At 41.4% G+C, this 22,125-nt stretch overlaps 1 protein-coding gene across 1 annotated transcript; it reads right to left on the reverse strand.

The window, feature by feature from the left end:
- Positions 1-2,139: 2,139 nt before the first annotated feature.
- Positions 2,140-15,997, reverse strand: LOC116903122 (receptor-interacting serine/threonine-protein kinase 2). The gene is made up of 4 exons (XM_032905475.1): positions 15,557-15,997; positions 10,710-10,863; positions 8,232-8,387; positions 2,140-2,965 (listed from the first exon to the last, which is right to left on the reverse strand). The coding sequence occupies exons 1-4, from the start codon at positions 15,727-15,729 to the stop codon at positions 2,777-2,779; spliced, it is 672 nt and encodes a 223-aa protein (XP_032761366.1). The 5' UTR covers positions 15,730-15,997; the 3' UTR covers positions 2,140-2,776.
- Positions 15,998-22,125: the final 6,128 nt, after the last annotated feature.

Raw genomic sequence — 22,125 nt, forward strand, 5'->3', positions numbered from 1 at the left:
GATTAATATAGTAAAAATGGCCATTTTACCAAAAAGCGATCTACAGATTCAATGCAATCCCCATCAAAATACCAATCCAATTCTTCAAAAGAGTTAGACAGAACAATTTGCAAATTCATCTGGAATAACAAAAACCCAGGATAGCTAAAACTATCCTCAACAATAAAAGGACTTCAGGGGAATCACTATCCCTGAACTCAAGCAGTATTACAGAGCAATAGTGATAAAAACTGCATGGTATTGGTACAGAGACAGACAGATAGACCAATGGAACAGAATTGAAGACCCAGAAATGAACCCACACACCTATGGTCACTTGATTTTTGACAAAGGAGCCAAATCCATCCAATGGAAAAAAAGATAGCATTTTCAGCAAATGGTGCTGGTTCAACTGGAGGTCAACATGTAGAAGAATGCAGATCGATCCATGCTTATCACCCTGTACAAAGCTTAAGTCCAAGTGGATCAAGGACCTCCACATCAAACCAGACACACTCAAACTAATAAGAAGAAAAACCTGAAACTGTCTGGGCCTGAGCTGGAAAAATTTCCTGAACAAAACACCAGCTAGCTTATGCTCTAAGATCCAAGAATCGACAAATGGGATCTCATAAAACTTCCTGCAAAAGCTTCTGAGCAAGGAGACACTGTGGTTAGAGACAACTGACGACCAACAAGATTGAAAAATCTTTACCAATCCTACAACAGATGAAGGGCTTATATCCAAAATATACAAAGAACTGAAGAAGATTAGACAGCAAGGAGACAAATAACCCTATTAAAAAATGGGGTTCAGAGCTAAACAGAGAATTCACAGCTGAGGAATGCCGAATGGCTGAGAAACACCTAAAAGAAAATTTCAACATCATTAGTCATAAGTGGAAATGCAAATCAAAAAACAACCCTGAGATTTCACCTCACACCAGTGAGAATGGCTAAATCAAAAACTCAGGTGACAGCAGATGCAGGGAGGATGTGGAGAAAGAGAAACACTCCACCTCCATTGTTGGTGGGATTGCAGACTGGTACAACCATTCTGGAAATCATTCTGGAGGTTCCTCAAAAAATGGGACATTGAACTACCTGAGGACCCAGCTATACCTCTCTTGGGCATATACCCAAAAGATGCCCCAACATATAAAAAAAAGACACACGTGCTCCACTATGTTCATGGCAGCCTTTATTTTATAATAGCCAGAAGCTGGAAAAGAACCCAGATGCCCTTCAACAGAGGAATGGATACAAGAAAATGTGGTACATCTACACAATGGAATATTACTCAGCTATCAAAAAACAACGACTTTATGAAATTGACAGGCAAATGGTTGGAACTGGAAAATATCATCCTGAGGAGCTAACCCAATCACAGAAAGACATACATGGTATGTGCGCTCATTGATAAGATTTAATAGGCCCAAATGCTTGAGTTACCTAGATGCCTAGAACAAATGGAAACTCAAGACGGATGATCAAAAATGTGGAGTGCACAGATCGCTCATGAGAGAGACACAGCCAGAATACAGCAAATACAGAGGCGTATGCCAGCAGGAAACCACTGAACTGAGAGCGGGACCCCTGTTGAAGGAATCAGAGAAAAGAACTGGAAGAGCTTGAAGGAGCCCAGACCCCATATGTACAGCAATGCCAACCAACCAGAGCTTCCAGGACTAAGCCACTACCCAAAGACTATACATGGACTGACCCTGGACTCTGACCCTCATGGGATTGCAATGAATATCCTAGTAAGAGCACCAGTGGAAGGGGGAAGCCCTGGGTCCTGCTAAGACTGGAGCCCTAGTGAACTAGACTGTTGGGGAGAGGCAGCATTGGGGGAGGGGTTGGGAGGGAACACCCATAAGGAAGGAAGGGGGAGGGGGATGTTGGAAGCCGGAAAGGGAATAACATTAAAAAATGTAAGTAAATACTCAAGTTAATAATAAATAAAAAAAAAAAAAAAAAGGCCTACCACTAAGTGTTCTCCCAACTGTTTTATAAGACGAGGTACTGGTTAGTGTTATGTCATCTTGACACAAGCTAGAGTCATCAGGGAGGAGGGACCCTCAATTGAGAAAATGCTTCCATAAGATCCTGCTGTAGGGCATTTTTAAAATCAGAGGGAGAAGGCGCAGCACATTGTGTGTTGGGGCCATTCCTGGGCTACTGGTCATGGGTTCTATAGGAAAGCAGGCTGAGTAAGCCATGGGGAAGCAAGCCAGTAAGCAGCATCCCTCCATGGCCCCCGTATCAGCTCCTGCCTCCAGAGTTCTCAATCTGTTTATAGTTGCTGTCCTCCCCAGCTTGCATTTGATCAATGTTTCTTCCACCTCAGCAACAGAAAACTTTCAATCTTTAATAAATAATTAACAGTAAAAATGAAAGTGCTTTTAGTAGTAAATGATATATGTCTTGACTAGAAAGTTATATAATCAGCATATATACCTTTATATCAAGAAAAGATGTTTTTATGACTTCTTCTTAAACCCAGTAGCAAGCAGTTCATGTGAGTAATGTGTAAGTAACAGTGATTAAGCATTATGGACTGTTGCTTATATATACTTTCCTGAGTCACTTAAGCTGAAAACCTTTGAGCAGTGTTATATATTCACAGGACAAACTAAACACCTTCATAGTTTTAAACAATGTTGAAACTGCTTAAAGTAAAAGGGTTTAATTTGAAAAACATCAACCATTGTGGACTTATTATTTTCACCGTAAGTTCTTAGAAGAAAATCTTACAAAATGGAGCTGGAAAATTCTGGCTGATTAATTTTACGTTTCAACTAAAAAAAAATAACAACAGCCTGTACCTGTATATATCATGCTTCACGCTCGCCCTCGCTTTCTGTCCCGGCTCATAGTTCTCAGGTGGCATATAGATGATCGTTCCCCCTTCGGGGGCAGATTTGTAGCTCCGTGACTGGGAGAGTGACATCATGCGCCATTTTGATAAACCGAAATCTGCAATCTGTGAGTAGGAGTTGAATTAAAATTCAATTAAAAAAAAGTTCAAGGATCAGCTGCCATTGTTTTCATATACTGCATTTATAATGGCTATCATACCCAGAGAAGTGATTTCTATCAATAGTCTAACCTCTTACAAATTAAATACTGTAGTGCTATTACCGATAACTCCACATGTACTATACATCAATGAGGTCTGTAGCAGATCTTACAGGGATGCTAACTATTTCAGAATGTGAATAGTCTATATACTCAATACTGGTTTTTATATCAAGAAGCTTCAAGGTAGGCTGTGGTTTCCAATCCCTACCATTGACTAGCCCTCCTCATATGCCATATACATGGCTTACAGATCAGGTCTAATGGTCCTTACTACGTCTTTTTATTAAATTGTGTATGTATGTGTATGTGTGTGGTCATGGGAGGCCAGCTCAGGAGCCTGTTCTCTCTTTCCATCACGTGGGTTTTTGGGATGAAACTTCGCCATTAGGCTTGGCAGCAAGCACTTGTGTAGCTGAGACAGTTTGCCAGTCCAGGTTTGTATGGTACTCTTCTCCTAAAAGTGGCGTTGTTAAATGTTAAAATAACTAAAATCTTATAATAGTAAAAGTCACTATTACATTCTTTCTGCTCACTACTGAGTCACTTTGGGGGCTGGAAAGATGGCTCAGTGGTTAAGAGTACCAACTGCTCTTCTACACGTCCCGAGTTCAAATCCTAGCAACCACAGTGGCTTACAACCATCTGTAATGAGATCTAGTGCTCTCTTCTGGTGTTTTTGAAGACAGCTACAGTGTACTCATATTTAATAAATAAGCAAATCTTAAAAAAAAAAAGAATCACTTTGGATGGCTACATATCACAATATGTGTGTGTCCCTGAGAATGCACAGGTAAGGAAGTAACCAATGGTAGGCAGTCTTTATTTTCAGTACGTGTTTTACAGCTTTATTTCAGTTGTAATCTTGTGTATATGTTATACAACATAGGCTATGTAAGTTTCTTATTGTTTAAAAGGTTCCTTACTTTTTAAAAATAAAAGGTAAAATGTAAGACCAGAAATCCTATTTAGTGATCAAGGAGTATGGGAAAATTTAAACATTTAAATTACTTAGACTTAACAATACGTAGTGAAGAAGTTAACAAAGTAGGGTGGGCTCCACCCAGGATAAGTAGTATTTTAAATATTTAACTCTTGTGCTTTGTATAGAAAAAAATAATTTATATCTGGGTTTAGATGAACGAGATAAACATTTCAGTTCCCAGCTCATCATAAACAGAATATACAAACCTTTCATACCTTACCATAAGCTTAAGAGAAAACAAACTAGACACAGGGGGGACATGCTGCTGAACGAGGACACCCAGGCCTGGCTAGCTCTAAAGGCAACGAAGCTTCCGTTAAGAACCCTGGGCTCTGGAGTCAAGGTCATTCCAATTTACAGTCTAATTCTACCAGGATTGTTGTGTGACCCTGAGGAGACTTTAATTTCTCTGTGCCCTACGTTATGCATTCGTAACTGGGAGTAATGCACCCTGTAGAAGTATGTGGAGATAATTCAAACTAGTCTTTCGAGGGATGATTCAGGAGAGCATCTGTCACATGGCACGCTAGCCATAGGAGTTAGTTACTATTACCAATGTGTGTATGTCTAAAGATTATTATAAACTGAAAAGAAAAAAATTTAGAAAGTAATATCAGTCTGAGTTTCAAAAAAGGAAAAAATGTTGATTTTTTTCAAGTATCCATCCTATTAAAAAACAATCCTTTAACCAAGAAAAAAGGAAAAGAAAAACAAAACAAAACAAAAAACCAAACAAAACCCAAAACCTTTAAAAGTGTTTGCAAAGGGGCATTTCAAAGTATCAAAAGGGAAACTTTAAGAGTAATCAGAAAATGCTGAAACCATCAAAAATTCATGAAAAACAAAGACCAGTACTAAGTTTTACAGTTTGCATAACAAGGTTGTCCCACAAATAATAAAATAAGACAAATTTCTTTGATAGCATTGCTACCACACCACCAACTTGTTTGCATCTGTAGGACATTTTGTTTTATGTTTATAATAACATACATGGCTATTAACTGAGCAGATGTATTTATTACATACAGAAGATTTGGAATTCATTGGCTCACTTCTATATAGCATTTGGTAGGCATGTGGAAGCTAAATTGTTTTCTTCATGAAATTTAATCTGAGTGGCTGGTCTGGGCTGCTTGAGGCTTTTGCACAAGAAAAAGTGGTTTTTGTTTGTTTGTTTGTTTTGTTTTTAACTAATTAGCCATCAGGCATCCACACCTTTCAAACTGAACTAGCTAGTCACGCTAATTAAGAAAGTCATGTCAGTTGGTGAGAAATATGGGGAAACATAGGCCCAGGATATAGCGAGGAACTAGGTGGTTTTGACGGAAGGACTGACTGGTCCAGATGGAGTAAGTGACCAAGCAGTCACAAGGACTCCTTTAGGAGTCTTAAGGAGAAACTAGAATGGTAATGCAAGAATGTATGTCCCTAAGAAGCTGAATGGTGATTTCCTAAAAGTATGGATCAACGGAAGGATTGGATTAATGTGTAGAAAGATTCTTAGGGCTACTTAAGGCTACACTGTGCTACTCTTTTCTTAATGGAGGCTTAAATCTTACCCAAACAACAGGATCAGATCTGATGCTGTACAAAAGGAATTCTAAAAAGTACATGATAAGGGGAGGTAGCTTGAACAATAACACGTGAAAGCAACAACAATAACAACATAAACATAAAGAATCCTCTCGGGACCTCTGCGTGTCAATAAATTTGAGTAGCATAACTGTCCATGGCAACTGGTAAATTACTAACCCCCCTCCCCTTTTTCCTCTTTCCTGTGATAGGGTCTCAGCGTCAGATTGGCCTCAAACCTCATCCACTGGCCGGCACCTCACAATTTCCTAGTGAACATGAGAAGCAGAGGGACCTTTGCGATCCAAATATTAGGACGGCTTTTGTACCAGAGAAGAACTGAATTTATTACATTGACCAATAAACACAAGGTAGAACTAATGGCCGAAAGCACAGGGAAGGACGTTTGGTCATTTAAGAAAGTATCAGTTATTCACATGGATGCTGTGTCCTCTGGGAGCAGGGACTCTCACAAGGACAGCAGGTAACCACAGGTCCTGTAGAAAGGATGAGATACCCCGAGCTAGTCCCTCTCAGGAAGCCTGGGCTACAAGCTTGACCTTTCTTTCTCTTCCCAAACTACTATTTTACATCAAGAAAAAGGAAGTGTATTCGGTAATTTTTAAAATTTTTTCTCATGACTCTCCGTTAAAATTTTCTATTGGCCCAACTACTCTATTAAGTAGTGGAGGGATAAGTGTCTCTTTGAACATTTTTAATATTTAAAATCATCTTCTGACACTGTGTCCTATACCAATAGGCATATAAGAACAGAGTGAGCTGCACTTAGTATTAACAACTCGGAAGTCACTCCTTATTTGCGTCCCCCCCATTCTATGCAGGACTACAGTATGCCTTGCCCTTTACACAAAAACAAGTTCAAAACATGAGCTTTCAGTATAAAAACCTAATAGTAAGAAACCTTAGAAGGAAACATTGAGGAAAATAGTCAGTACCTATAGTTTAAGGGACAGAGCTTACAGGGGACAGCACGAGCATGGTGCATAAGGGAAGAGGATGATAAGCTGGATCAATGTCTGGTTTTTCTTGGCGACAGGCTTTGTTAAAAGGATAAAAATAGGCCCAGGACATGGATCAGTGGTAAAGTACTGCCGGGCAAACATGCCTAATGTCTCAGAACCCATATAAAAATCCAGGCGTGGCAGGCTACACCTGCAATCCAAGCAGTGGGGAGCTGGAGACAGGAGGATCCTGTCTCTAGTCAGCCAGAATAGCCAATGATCGATCACGAGCGCGCGCGCGCACACACACACACACACACAGAGAGGGGGGGGGGGAGAACAACACAAGCAGTGGAGAAGTATTTGAAAGAAATATTTGAAAATTATCTGATGAATGAAGGACTCATTCAAAATATATATGGGGTTCTTAAAACTGAATGATAAAAACGAAACACTCAGTTAGGAAATGGACTCATGAAAAAGCTTTTCATGGATGGCTATACAGGTGACATGGGAAGCACATCAAAAGGTGGTCAAAAATCTCCAATCCCTGTCCAGTTTCTGGTCTGGAAGCTGAGTTCTAATTATGTAGGGAAACTGGGTAACGGGTACACAGAGCCAGGTTGATTTATAATTTCCTATGACTCTACCCTAATTTTAAAACAGAAAAGAAAACAAAGGTAAAACATTTTTGACAATTGTAACTAAGAAACACAGTGAATTGCTATTTTGTATCAAATTCTGTCTCTAAAGTTTAAGAATAACTGAGCCTTAAGCCAGGGTTGTTGTTGTTGTTGTTGTGGTGGTGGTGGTGGTGGTGCATACCTTTAATCCCAGCACTAGGAAGGCAGAGGTAAGAGATTCCTGAGTTCCATGCCAAGCCGGGATACACATGAGCCCATTTCATATTAAGTGTCTGTCAGAGTGGAGGAACGGAATGGGGATGGTGTGCAGCTGAGAGGCCTCAGAGGGCAGTGAGATCAGTGAGACAGCTCTTTTACAATCTTGTGGGGGGTGAGTAGGGACTATGGGGTGAGGGTACATTGTTGGCCAGGGTCTGGGAAATGGGGATGCCCCATCTGCATAAGGAAGAATTCCAGGTGCTGCTAGACATGGTCTTATCAGGCAAGAGGAAGTTTAATTTGGATACAGGGTTTCATGACCTCCTCCGGTGGGGCAAAGGTGAGATGGGGGCTCACAGAGCTAAGTGTGCAGGGACATGCGGCCTACCCTCCATGCTATCTCATAGCTCCCCCAGATCCACAACAAACAAACAAGAATAACTGAACCACTTCAGGAAAGGGGCTGAAGTACGGAGAGCTGAGACCACCTAAGTGAATGAATCTTGCTGACAAAGAGCCATGAGCATGTATATTAAGGACCCCCAATGCCTCAGACCCATAGGAATGCAAAATCCCTGGTCCCATTGCAAAGTTGGCAGTTTGTGCAAATGCTGGGAACTAGAGCTTCCTCCCCTGGATTTTGCAGCCTGAGACTGCTTCATTCCCTCACCTACCCAGTCAGGTTTCCCAGCCCCAAGCCACAGGGAGGTGGTACTGAAGACAGAAGTTAAGATACTAGTGAAACGCCTTTTCAGAATTATTAAGGAAAAGACCCAGAGAAATCCCCACCCCAGCCCCGCAAATAGTTACCTTAACATGAAATTCATTATCCAACAAGATATTCTGAGTCTTTAAGTCATGATGAAGTAGAGGGGGGTTCATATTGTGCAGGTAATTTACACCAAGAGCAATTTCATGCAGGATGCGGAATCTCAATGGCCATGCAATCTCAGGATATTCAGTTTTCTTTGTACAGGTGAAAGAAATAAAGTGAAAAGTACTACCTTAATTTAGCAGTTAAAAATTAATAAATCCACGAGGAAACAGATTACAGACTAAGATGAAATGCACACTCAATTTTATAACATAGTATCAATTGATACTGTTTCATATATTTTAAGTTTTAGAGTTGTTCCTGATAACGACAGCAGTGGTGTTTTTCTTCTTCTATTGGCCATGCCCTTGCATGGCATTCCTGTCTTGTTCTTTAGAAGAAACCGCTCTTGGTTATTTGTATGTATATACAGACACATGGTTTTACACTCTCCTGTACCACCGAGTTCCATGGCTTCATCTAATCACTTAGACCCATAAGCACATGCACACAGAGAAAAACATGTATCATTGCTTCTGACATGCTAAGCCATCCATTCAAAATTTTAACTCTTCATATTCATTTAAAACTATAATTGTCACATAATCTCTACATCAATTAAAAATTGTCAGTATATTACATTTATTTGGAGTGTCAATATGTCATATCAGAAAAACATTTAATTTGTTACTATAGTTTGTGTGTATACATGTGAGGGGGTACATGTGTCAGAGTGTGAGTGTAGAGGTCAGGACAACTTCCTGAAGTGAGTGCTTCCCCTCCATCTTGACACAGGCTTTGGGCTCAGCCTCAGTCAAGCTTTTCTTATTGGGTGACAGTGCCTGTGTCCTTCTGAGTCATCCCACTGGATCTCAGACTTTTTTGTTACACAATTTATTGACTTTACCTCTTGAAACATTAACTTTTGGGAATTTTCTTTTTGTGAAATCTAAGACCACTTTTGTTTCTAAACCTATATTCACATGAGTTTCTTTAAAAATAATTCTTTCTGAATAAATGAAGCTCACTCGGTTTCCCAGGAGAATGTGTACACTCAGAAAAATCAGACACTTTGGAAAAGGTGGTAATGCCAATCAGGCACCACACCCATGGGTTCATTGTTAAAAAAACACTAAGCAAAAGTCACTTTTTTTGGAAGTGCTAAAAATGGCCTTATGATCCTGAAAACAAACTTGCTTAAATTTCAGTTACCAATTGGTAGGGAGATGTTTCAAAACATTTTAGGCTGTTTTTATAGTATATCTCCATTTTTCATTCAATGATCTTTTATGATGTGAGGGATGAGTGCTTCAAGATAAACTCCACGGTGAGTAACTAGTGTATAATTCAGGGTACTAGACTAAGGAACCGAAAGGAATAGGAAATTCCAACGCAGAGCATTACTTCCTTGGGAACGCATACACTTAGTGCCTAGGAGTAAGCGAATCTTTTGTTGGTCTGTACAGAGGCAACTTTTTCAAAACACTATGAAGTTTAAAGGAACAACGGGGCCTCTGCACGGCAGTGCCATGTGGGACTTTTCCTCATGCAGTCAAGGGGACAGTGGCAATCTATGCTTTATGGTCACATCTAAGAGTTAGCAATACCCCTAGCGAAGGCTACAGAATTTCCAGTGGGCTCCAAATCTACAGAATATCTACAGGGATGTGGAAAGAAAAGATTAGAATCTCTGCTTAATCTCCAGTTCTCAAACAACCAAAAAGAAGCTGATTGGTGGAATCTTTGTGAGTTGATTGTTGGGGCAGGTACACAAACCTTACAGACTGACAGGAGTTACTTTAGTCCGTCTTTGTTTCAGATGGTCACAAGTCATGAATAGAATGCGATGTATTCTGAAACAAAGAGGAAGTCACTCCATGAGTGGCTGACAGCGGTGCCCACCTTCCCTCGCCTGCGTAGACAGCACTGTGGCATAGTATAATGCGGGAGAGCCACAGGTGTTCTCGGTAGTATGCAACTTTAATTAGCTCAAATCCTCATAAAATGCAGCATCTGACCTAAAATGATTTCTGAAGGAAAATGTAGACTGGAAAAAAAATCAGTGTGTAAGATCAAGCAAAAATAAAAATAGAATATATGCATTTTGAGAATGAGGACTCCCAAGTGTGTTTGTTGATAGGATTCACAAATAAAAGTCAGAGTAACTCATACCTTGGGAAATAAGTCAGTACTGGCTCAAACTGCTATAGATGGAAAAATGTCATGTATCACGTCACTGAAGATAATTTACTTGGTCCACTAACTGCTAATACTTAATTTGGATCCTAAATTGTCACTAATATAATATATGGCTTAACAGTGAACTATGTAGTATGAATTTCTTCTATTTCCCATGCCTACCTGGTATGATTCATTTATACATGCAAAGAAATACGGCTGAAGAACAAAAATATTATATTTAGCTTGAGCAGACTGAACAATGGTTAAAGCCACTGAAAACAAGCAGTACTTACTCTGTGTAGAAGCTCATTTAATGATCCGTTTGGCATGTATTCAGTAACTATGCCCAAAAATTCAGGCTCATTGCAAATTCCCAATATTGGAAGAATGTAACTAAATCTTGCTTTATGTAATATTTCGGCTTCTCGTAAGATATCATTTCTTTCACTAAGGGGAAAAGAAGACAATTACTTCAGATAATGAAAAACACTTACAAATACCATGCTCACAGATTAATTAAGTTTGGATTTCTCCCACTAATTAGCTACGTAGCTTCAACGTCTGTGTCCCTTAGCTTGACCATATTTCTTTTTTTCGGAGCTGGGGACCGAACCCAGGGCCTTGCGCTTGCTAGGCAAGCGCTCTACCACTGAGCTAAATCCCCAACGCTGACCATATTCAAAATAGAGATGCTATCCACTGTCTGTACTCTATTGGTCTGTTAGAGGGCAGTCAAAATAACTTCCATTAACCACTGGTGGGAAGAGGGCTACGCATGCTGATGACTGTACTTCCCATGAACAGTCAAAGCGCAGCACATGGGTCGTTACTCTGCTTTTTCTAGGAAAGAGAAGGAACAATGTAAGAGGAAGCTTCAAAAATCCACCTATGTTAGAATGACTGATGCTTGAGTTAATTCAATTTTCGAGATTATTTTATACTAAAAGGAGCACATTTGATTAGAAGAACATTACATTTTATTGTTATGTGCCATAGGAAAGTTTTCCAAACATGAACTCTAAAACATTCTAACATTGGGAACATAATAGCTTAGGCCAGTGGTTTTCAACATTCCTAACGCTGTGACCCTTAAATACAGTTCTTTACGTTGTGGTGACCCCCCCCCAACCATAAAATTATCTTTGTTGTTACTTTGTACCTGTAATTTTACTACTGTAGTGAATCATTAATGTAAATATCTGTGTTTTCTTAGGTGATCATGAATAAAAGTGATTATCAAATAGAGCTGTGGACACATTTTATCACATACAAAGACAAAATGGCATCTTTGCCTTTAAAGGCCCATAATTCAGATAAGGAAAATAAATAAATAATACAAAGAATAATGTGATGATTACCATATATTTTACATATATAATATATAAATATATGTATTTAATAACAGAGAGAGCAAACTATGGGGCATTCAGAGGAGAGAGAATTTTGAGCATGGTAAAGTCACCACCATCTTCAAATAGGTAGACTTTCAATGGAACCTGAAGTATGGCTAGAATTCAACATCAGAGAGAAGGCACAGGAAGTAAATGGGGCCTCCACAACAGGCAAGACCTTGCTTCTCTTTTGTACACGTGTGTATCCATCTCCAGGACTTACAGCAATGCCTACTATCGAGCAACAGAGTGCATGTCTGACAGCCACGTGTCAAACGAATTGGGGAAGTGAAAGTAAGGCTGTGACTGTGCCAAGAGAGCTAGGTTATGAAAGAGTGTCTGTATGGGAGGGTGGCATAAATGGCATGCTGGGACCCTAAGATGCCCCGAACCACTTTGTCTCATGTCAGGTGCAATGGAAGGTTTGGAGCGAGAGAAAAGAAATCAGTAAAAGGAGGTATAACGGTCTTGGTTCAGGAGATGGGATTGAGAGAAAGAGGAACAACTTTGAGGACTGTAACAATAGTTCAGATAGAAAGCGAGGGGAGCCTGAACTGATAAAGTAGTAGTGGAAAGACGAGAAAGCACTGGCGGAAAAGAATAGTAAGATCCAGGACTGACTGGCTATAAGGGACTTCAATGAACAAAAGCAATGGGGGAGAGCTGATACTGACGCCATCTTCTTATCCCCAGATTCATGGGTGTTGGCAGCGATGACATAAATAGAAATGCTTCCAGGAGAAGCCTATTGGGTAAGTGATGATGATTAGTTGGCTCTTAAGAAACCCGAGCCCTGGACGAATGACTGCTGAAATAAGAATACCAACAGACATTCCTGACCAGACTACTTAAGGCACACGGAGAGACTCAGGGACACACACCCAACCATAGTTAGAGGTTATTAAGTCTTTGAGTAGGCAAAATATATTATGCTTCTAAATTCAAGAGGTGCAAGGCAACATAACCAAGTCCCTATTCTCTGTCCCTGATCTCAGCTGTAAAGAAACCAGTTCTATCAGTCTGTGAAGCTCATCCAATTAAACTTCAATTTCTCAAGTTCTGTGTTTGCCCCAAGAGATATGGGTCAACAAGACAGTTGCTGTGTAGTGCCTTACAGGATGAACCCAAAGATCCCTGGACACTTGAAATGAGAGGGCACAGTGTAGAAGTTCCAGTGACACATACATATAAAATAGCCTTTCCTCTTTCTGTCCAAAGTATGAAATAAGGGATTAGGAGACAGCACAGTCGGTAAAGTGATTGTCACACAAGCCGGAGACTCCGAGTTTAATTCCTAATTCAGATAAAAAAGCCAACAATAATGAACACTCCAAAACATTAAACACACACACACACACACACACACACACACACTCTCTCTCTCTCTCTCTCTCACACTAAATGGTGGTCCTGAGGAACAACACCTGAGGTTGACCCCTGGCTTATACATCATGCATGTGGACCAGCACATGCATCCCCTACGTGTATATACACATGCATGTAAATACACACAAGAAAAGGTATGATGTATTCTTCCTCCTTGTCAGCTATTTTATATGCACTCTAACCCCTGGGCAACTCTCTAGAGCTGGTTTCATTATCTCCACTTTACATATGGGGCATCTACAGTTAGAAAAACGAATGATCCTTTGGTGACCACAACACAAAGCGACAGGTTTTAAGTCACATTTAAATTGTAGCTCTGGTAAAGTCTGTTTTTCCTAGTCTACTGTTTGATGAGAAAAGCAAATCAGATGGTTTGTGAGGTTAGATTTCAACAAGATTGAGGGGGGAAATAAAAGCAAAATCTTCAATAATTATATCACTAAAATTACCCAACTCAAAATTTCAATAGGAAACAGCTATCCATCTCTAGGGTACTTGAACAGCCAACAGGAGTCAGCAGTTCATTAAAGCGGGAAGATTGCTATGGAAGTCCCACTCATTGGCTACGGAGAATGACTCACTAATTGTTAAAATAACATGTAACGTCACATAAACTTATTTTCTTTTCAGGTAATCTTAAAGAACAATGGGTACATTATCCACACCAGAGCGCCACAAGTATATGTACAGTGTTTATTATTCATATTTTATAGGTGAGGAAGTAAGATACCCTCAGAGTCAATTGCATAATCCTAGGCCTGTGCTCATGGAAAGATCTTAGACAGCAAGATAAAAGAGGGCAATGCAGTAAGGCAAGGGGGTTTTGTTGGTCTTATAAAGGTATTTCCCTATCTAATTCAACGGAATTATACTATGAAGTGGTTGGCAAATTTGGGAAAGCAACAACTTCTTTCCCATCTTTATCCCTCGGCCTACAAATGACACAAACAAAGCTTAGGTAAATTTAACCTTGAAAAGCAGAAACCAAAGTGAGAAAAATCAACTAGCTTTAGTATAGATAGTGGTCTATTAGTGCTACATTTGCATAGACTATTTGCTTGATTCCTAACCAACCTCCCTTTTAATGTTGACTACTGTGTGTTCACGCATGCATGCGCTCACGCGTGAGTGCACACACACAGAGCACTGGCTCCATAGACTACTACAATGTGATCTCGCCCATAATGGAAAAAAAGAGCACAGGCAGATGAAAGCCTAACATTTTATCAGGGCTGAAGCAAGAGAATTATTTGATGCTGGAACTGCCCTGATACCCAGCATTAATGGCCTCTGACCAATAGAGCCACTATGATATCTGTATTTCCACACTAGATCCAGGAGAAGAGAACACTGCAACCACCAGTGTTAGCAAGTGCACTAAGGACTGAATGAAGGTCCGGTTTAATTTCTGATGGAAGAAAAATACCAAGAGTTCTGACTAGACCCATTGACTAACACATACAGTCACAGATCTATGGTATTTAGTTGTAATGTTTTCCTGGAAACAGAAACCAATGCTTTTTTTTTTTCTTCTTCTTCTTCTTCTGAATATATGGTAGCTGGATCCAAATAATACCAGGACAAAGGATGGTCAAATTTGTTTTCAATCTTCACAAGTTTTGACCATTTAATAGCTTTTGATTCATCTTACTGTTACAAAAACAGAGCACACTTCCTTTGGGGACTTCCAAAGCAAGAGCTCGAATAACAACTGGTAATGTAGAATTTGATATCCGAACTTCATGAGTGCACGTAATAAACCACAAACAAAACAAAACCAACCAAAATCCAACCAAACCAAGACATAATACGCAGGCTCAGGAGCAGCACTGCTCAGTAAAACTATGGAGTGAAACACACATAAAACCCTAGAAAAATATTTTGACGTTTAATCAATATAAAAACTACACACACACACACACACACACACACACACACACACACACACACACACACACACACACAGAGGCGCTAAATGTTCAAAATCCGGTGTGTATTTTGCACTCACTGCTTCGTACTTCGTTTCCAAGAGCAGTTGCCAGAGCCCCACAGCTCTGTGACTAACAGCTAGCTAATATTGAGCAAAGCCCACAAGCACTGTACCAACACACTTTTAGAGGTGGCGGTGATTGCAGGGTTCTGGAGAGAGAGAGAGAAAGAACACCTTGGATGGGAGGAGAGGCAGGGCGGTGGAAAGGCGAGTTGCGAAGTCGGACGCACGTCCAGGACAATTTCTCTCTTGGGCCAGGATAGCCCAAGAACTTAAGGACTCGCCGCGGCGGAGCCGGCGCATCACCATCAGTGCGGCCAGGATGATAACGCCTCGGCCCGCATATGCGTGGGGTCCCACGTCGGCGCCCTACCTGTCGAGCAGCGGCGTGTGAATGTGCAGGTGCTTCACTGCCACCCGCACCCGCCAGTCCGCGTGTCTGGCGGACGAGACCGTGCCTGAGGCGCCGCGGCTGAGGTAGTGCAGGTCGGCGAGCTTGTGGTAGGGGATGTGGGGCAGCGCGCTGCAGATGGCGTCCCCGTTCATGGCTCCAGCTGCGCGGCGGCTCCGCCCGACCCTGGCCGCGGCCCGTGCTGCGGCGCGCTAGGTCCCGGGGCGGCCCATTCTCGCGCGGCCGCTGCAGTTCCGGCCCGGGCGTCTGTCCCTGGGAGCCCGTCGGGTCTGCGGCCGCGCCGAGGCGGACGTTCCTCCGCCCTCCTCCTGGGCTCCGTGGGTTCCTCCCTCCGCCGGCTTTTCTAGGCCGGGCTCTTACCTTCACTAACTCCTCAGCCTTCGACTCCTATCCCGACCCCTCCCTCCGCCGGCTCCTCCCTTCTTTAGCTCCTCTCTCCGCCGGCTCCTCCTCCGCCAACTCCTCCTCCGCCAGCTGGTCCGTCCTCTGGCTTCACCTTCCGCCCGCTCCTCCCTACATTGGCTCCTCCTCTGCAAGCTCCTCTCTTCGCCGGCTTCTCCCTCTGCAGGCTCCACTATCTGCTGGCTCCTCCCTCGACCTGCTCTTCCTCTGTAGACTCCTCCCCCCCCGCCGGCTCCTCCCCCCGCCGGCTCCTCCCTCCGCCGGCTCCTCCCTCCGCCGGCTCCTCCCCCGCGGGCTCCTCCCCCCGCCGGCTCCTCCCTCTGCAGCTCACGGGATAAGGTTAACCCAGGCGAGTGTCAGAGGCTTCCCTCCCCCGACAGCCGAGTGGACACCACTGAGGCCTGGAAAAGTTTTCCTCTGGGGAAAATCCCTCCGCAGTCCTCCAAGCCGGTGTCAGGTGGGTCGGCTGGATTTTCCTTTGGCCTGCGTGTCTTCCTTAGCTTCCAAACCCCAGAAGCGATAGGGTGTGGGGTGACTGGGGAGCCTGGTGGACTTCGTTAAGGCCCCACTTCTTGCGCTGTTCCTATGTGGTTGCCTTCGCCCCAATCTTTACTCAGTGTCTGACACTTGAGGAGTGAGGTAGAGAGGTCAGCGTTGTCAGTGTGACAAATTGAGGTGTTTAGCTTCTGTGACAAGCTCTCTTACCAGGAAACTTTCTCCTTTTATTCCCCAAGGCCTATGCACAAATTGAAAAATAGAACCATTTCTTGTGTTTGGGAAGTCTTCTATCCGAAAAGAAAAAACAAAAACAAAAAACAAAAAAAAACAAACAACCAAAAGCCATCACTATTTCATCTTTTTACTTTAAACACCTTTCTACTTAAATGACAGTTCAGTACGACGTTTGGGGCAAGTATCTCATATGAGCGATATGGTTCCATGATCCTACGCCCACCAGGATGTTGCAATCTGTGATTGTGTTCCTTATATTAGTAGTGTAATATGTATACAACATCGACATTTCCTTTCCTCTACACTAGTTCTTAATAGTTTTTTTTTTTTTACAAGTCTGCATTCTAAGATTATGTTTTCTTGGGCTAGAGTCATGGGTAAGCCATTAAGAGGGCTTTCTGTTCTTCCACAGGACCTGAGGTTTGTTACTAGTACTCGAATCTAGTTGCTCACAACTTCACAACTGCCTGTTCTCCAGCTCCAGAGAATCTGACCACCTCTTCTGGCTTCTGTAGGCAATGCACATAATAAAAAATATAAGTTTAAAAATAGGAACTCAATATAATGAGTATATATTCTTAACTAAGACTATATGTGTACATATATGTATGTATGTATATACATACATGGATTTTTGTGAATATATACATTTAATTTTTATAATCACCTAGTTAATGATAGAAAGCTTAAGACATTAATATTGAAATGAATTTACTAGACAAACACTTAAACAAAACAGACAAATTAGCCTCAAAAATAAGCATCACACCTATATGTCGAACTCATTTATTTAAGATCCTACAAAATTATACCTAAATGTTATTGTGAATAAAGTTTATTTGTGTCTTACTACATTAGTTTAGGAAATAGCAGCTTTAAGACATTCACGTCTCGTTTTTAGAAATAAGATACAAACATTTTGCAAAATAACACACTTTTTCAAAAAACAGCCCAGTTTCAAGTCAAGTGTAGTAGTATTGGGTTCTACTTAGTTACCATCCAGGGTCATGGATTGAGTTCAGTTTTCCCCAACAATTAAACAATTAAAAGACAGAGGGAAAAAAAAATCACAGCAACAGCAAGCAGTCAAGTTTTATTAAAAGTAAAGTATGTGTGCACACCCATGCACACACACACACATATGCACTTGCACACACACATGCACACTCACATGCACACGCATACATACACATGCACATGTACACATACACACACATGCACACAAGTACACACACATGCACGCACACATGCACACTCATATGCACATGCACACGCATACATACACATGCACATGTACACATACACACATATGCACATGTATACATACACACACATGCACACAAGTACACACACACATGCACAAGCACACACAAACATACACTCGACACAGAAGAACAGACTGATCGTAAGTAGGGAGGAGGTAGACACCGAAATCTGCTTTCCCTTGGAAGATTGGTAGTTCGAGTGTTTTGGTGACATAGGATAGGTTCCTTTTCCCCTCTTTTCGCATTGGTCGGCTTGAAAACAGAGGCGTAAGTCCGTAGTATCTCACTGTGCAAGCTTTGACATATCCATGCCCTGCCTAGAACATGCCCAGATAAGTCAGCCAGAAAGGTCACACTTTCGGGAAAAGCCAGAAGCTTGCTATCTTGTTGATTATCTACACTCTGATTCGCTGTCTGCCTACTATCACTCCTCCAGACTAGCGCCCAGACTGTTGTAATTCCCAGGATTCCCTCCTCCTGGATACTCCCTGTCTCTATATGACAGCAAGTCTCTCCCCTTCTTGATGTGCACACTAGTCTTGAAATTCTCTCTTGATGCTATCTGCTATTCTTGCTTTCCTCACAGATAAATTCTGGACATGCCCAGTCCTCTTCCATTTCTGTTAGCCCTGGATTCTTACAGATACCTCTGAATGCCCCTATCTCCCCACCCCATCACAATAAAAACCTTGCTCCCAGATTTTTGTTGGTTTCTTTACTGTGCCCCCACTTACAAAAAGCACAAGCGTCCACCACCCCTTCTTATCGAGGACAGTTGACCACCTGTTGTAAGCATTTGCTCCTTTGTTTCCCTTGCTGCAATCAATTGTGCCTTCCAGCTCTGAGCCTAAAATATACTCTTCCTTCTGTAGGCTGCTTTTGCAGGGTATTTATCACAGCAACAGGAAAATTTCCAAGATACAGCTGATTAAGTTAAAGTCTAGGCCTTAATCAAAGGTGACTGTTGATACAGGAAAAACTAAATCAGAGGTGGTGGCATGTGCCTGAAACCCCATTACTTGGGAGGTTGAAGCAGTAGGCTCCTGGGTTTGGGGTCAGCGAGTGGGCCTATGGTACCTAGTATGAGCCCCCCCCCCAAATAATAAAGAGTAGATATTTAAATACCAAGATAGCCATGCATAGGGGGATGACAGGTTGTAGACACAGGGACAAGGCAACTGCAGTAAATCGAGGAATGACTGAAGTTACCACAGGCTAGGAGAGAGGAATCGCACCAATTATTCCTCATGGCTGTCAGAAGGAAAATTTCTGTGCACACTAAATCTGTTTTCCTTGTCTAATCTTGCTTTTCTGTCACTGTGACACATTGCTTGAGAAAAATCTACCTGAAGGAAGAAGAGTTTATTTTGCCTTGTGGTTTCAGAGCTCCAGTCCTTGGTGGGTAGCTCCACTGCTTTGGGGCCCAATGAGGCAGGACATCATAGCAGGGGTCCTGTGTCATGCAAACCTGTTCACTAGAAAGCATAGAGAAATATGGAAGGACAGGGACACTCTTTGTCCTTCGCAGACAGTGGGCTACCGATACCCGGAGTGGCCTGCTTTCTTCAAGTAGGCCCCTGATTTCTATCAGCCCCTTCAAGTCATGAGCTGATCAATAGATTGCCAACAAATGAAGCAAGCCTCATGACCTCTCAGTAATGCTATCAGTGGGGAAGTAAGCCTTCAGTGCACGGGCTTTTGGAAGGCCTCTTCGTATACAAACCATAATAGTTAGTGCAATAGTAAAATATGTAATGTTTTCAGATTGTTTTAGTTTATGCAGCATCATATCCACATGACATTTTGTTTGTATCAATAGCTTTTCATAAATGTCTGAGTAGAACTGCATGGTATGGGTACACTATAGTCATTTAATCATATATTCATCAGGGAATATTTTAGGTTTCCTCAGTATTATTATTATTATTATTATTATTATTATTATTATTAATTCTTTTTTTTAACCTTTGAGACAGGGTCTCTCTACATAGCCCTGGCTCTCCTGGAACTCACTATGTAGTCCAGACTGGCTTTGAACTCACAGAGATCCAACTGATTCGCCTCTAGAGTGCTGGAATTGAAGGCATTTGCCATCAGAGTTGGCTAAAATGCTGAATTTATTTTTATGTGTATTTTTGTACACCTGCTTCGTACCCACAGAGTCCAGAAGAGGAAATACCTTCTGGAGTTACAGATAGCTGTGGGTTGCCATGTGGATGCAGGGAATCTTCCTCTGGAAGAGCAGCCAGTGCTCTTAACTCCTGAGCCGTCTCTCTGGCCCTACAGTTTCATTTAAACAAGCTGATTATATGGTTAGAAGACTAAGTCAGAATGCCAATGAACCACTCCTTTCTTGATCTCCATATACTCTCAAACCAGGGAGATATAAGATCAAATTAGCCGAATTAACTGTGTTTAATAATTTCTTCACGATAAATTAAAAGTCTCTCTAAATGAAACCATATTTTAGTCCTTAAATTATGTTTGGCTTATTATAGTAAAGAATACAGAGAAAATAATTTGCTTCAAAGTCCCCCAATTTGATTCATGATTAAAAGAAAAGGGAAATTAAACAGTATTGAATACCTATGACTCCATTATTACATTTAGTTGCCTATATTATACTAGAAACACTTTATCCTCTTTATTCATATTAATATGATTTTTTTAATGTGTCCTAAATAGGTGGGGTGTATGGCATTCAACTGATATTAAAAGGCGAGCAAATGAAAATTGGACCTGCCTGGTAATTCACACCTCCAGCCCAATACCCCCAAGGCAACACATTTAATAAGCCATTTAATATACCTTTATCCTAAGTGCTAGAAGTACCATAATAGTAAGAAAAGAAATGTTGTCTCTGCATTTGACTGTCCTAGGAAAGATCAGTGCCAGAGCATGCTCACAAGGTCGTAAGTGTTCTGCTGAAAGTTCAGGCTTCTCAGTGTCAGGGAAAACTCGTGGGCAAATTAGGAAAAGTGGTGCTCACAGTGGTAATGTGACTTTCCAGAAGCAAGGGTTTGTGAGTTGCAGGGTTAAGATGCTGGAGCATATCTTTCGGGATCAGAGTCCACTTTTTTTTTTTTTTTTTTTCTGGGAACTGCTTTGGTTCAGTGATAACCGGGAGTGTGCTCCGTTTTCACTTTCACTTTGTACAGTGTCTATGGAGAGAAATAGAGTGATTAGGGAAATTCCCAGATACAAAAAGATGGTGCTGGACAAAGATTCATTAGTACAAAATTTTCCTGGGAATTTCCATTTTCCTGTGGGATTTTATTTGGAAGGTTTCTCAAAAATGGTAAGAACTTATGTGTAACTAGTTGATTAGTCTAAATCTAGGAATTTCGGTGCCTGAATTTAGCAGAGTAATTTGCTTTTCTATTCTTTTTTCCCCCCCATAGCTCAAAAATCATGTTCCCTGTCATTCCAGAATGGTAAGCAAAACATGCTGAGGTATATTACCTTAAAAGGCAGCACAGTTCTTTTCACTTTAAGAAGCTACAATGTGAAAGAGGATGTGAGTTTAGTACCCTTTTAAAGATTCTGTTTGGGGCAGAGACAGGACTATAGACAATAGGCAAAGTCGTGCCCACTGAAGTAGCCTGTGGAGATTAGGTCTTAACAGGGCAGGCTAGCACAGCCTAGTAGAAGCAGGAAGTATGATTTAATCAGGGGTCCAACACCAGTGGTCGAACAGATTTCTAGGGAAAACTTGAAGTGTAACTGGAAAATAAGAGGCACCCTGAAGCCTCTGTGACTCAGTATTGTTCCAGAATTCTTAAAAGGAACTGATATATGTATCTTCCTAGAGAAGTATTGCATCACAACCCCTGAGGGCAGTCTTTAAATCAAGGAGGGGTCAGTCGCATGACATCCATTATCTATTGAGCCTCTGGAGTTGAGTAAGTGAAGGCCCCCTGTCCTACTTAACTGACTTGTTCTGAGGCTCAAATTACACAATGATTATAAAGGAAAGGACTTTAAGTGAAACCCAACAGTGTATATAATAGAAATGATAGCTACTATTTTCTCACCAGCCCTGCCATTTGATCAAAATTTTCTTACCCAGTTTAAGAAACAGGAAAACAAGTCTTTGCTAGCCAGGAGCCCTCTAAGTACCTCGCTTGAGTG

Source organism: Rattus rattus, chromosome 1, assembly GCF_011064425.1.
Source record: "Rattus rattus isolate New Zealand chromosome 1, Rrattus_CSIRO_v1, whole genome shotgun sequence".
NCBI lineage: Eukaryota > Metazoa > Chordata > Mammalia > Rodentia > Muridae > Rattus > Rattus rattus.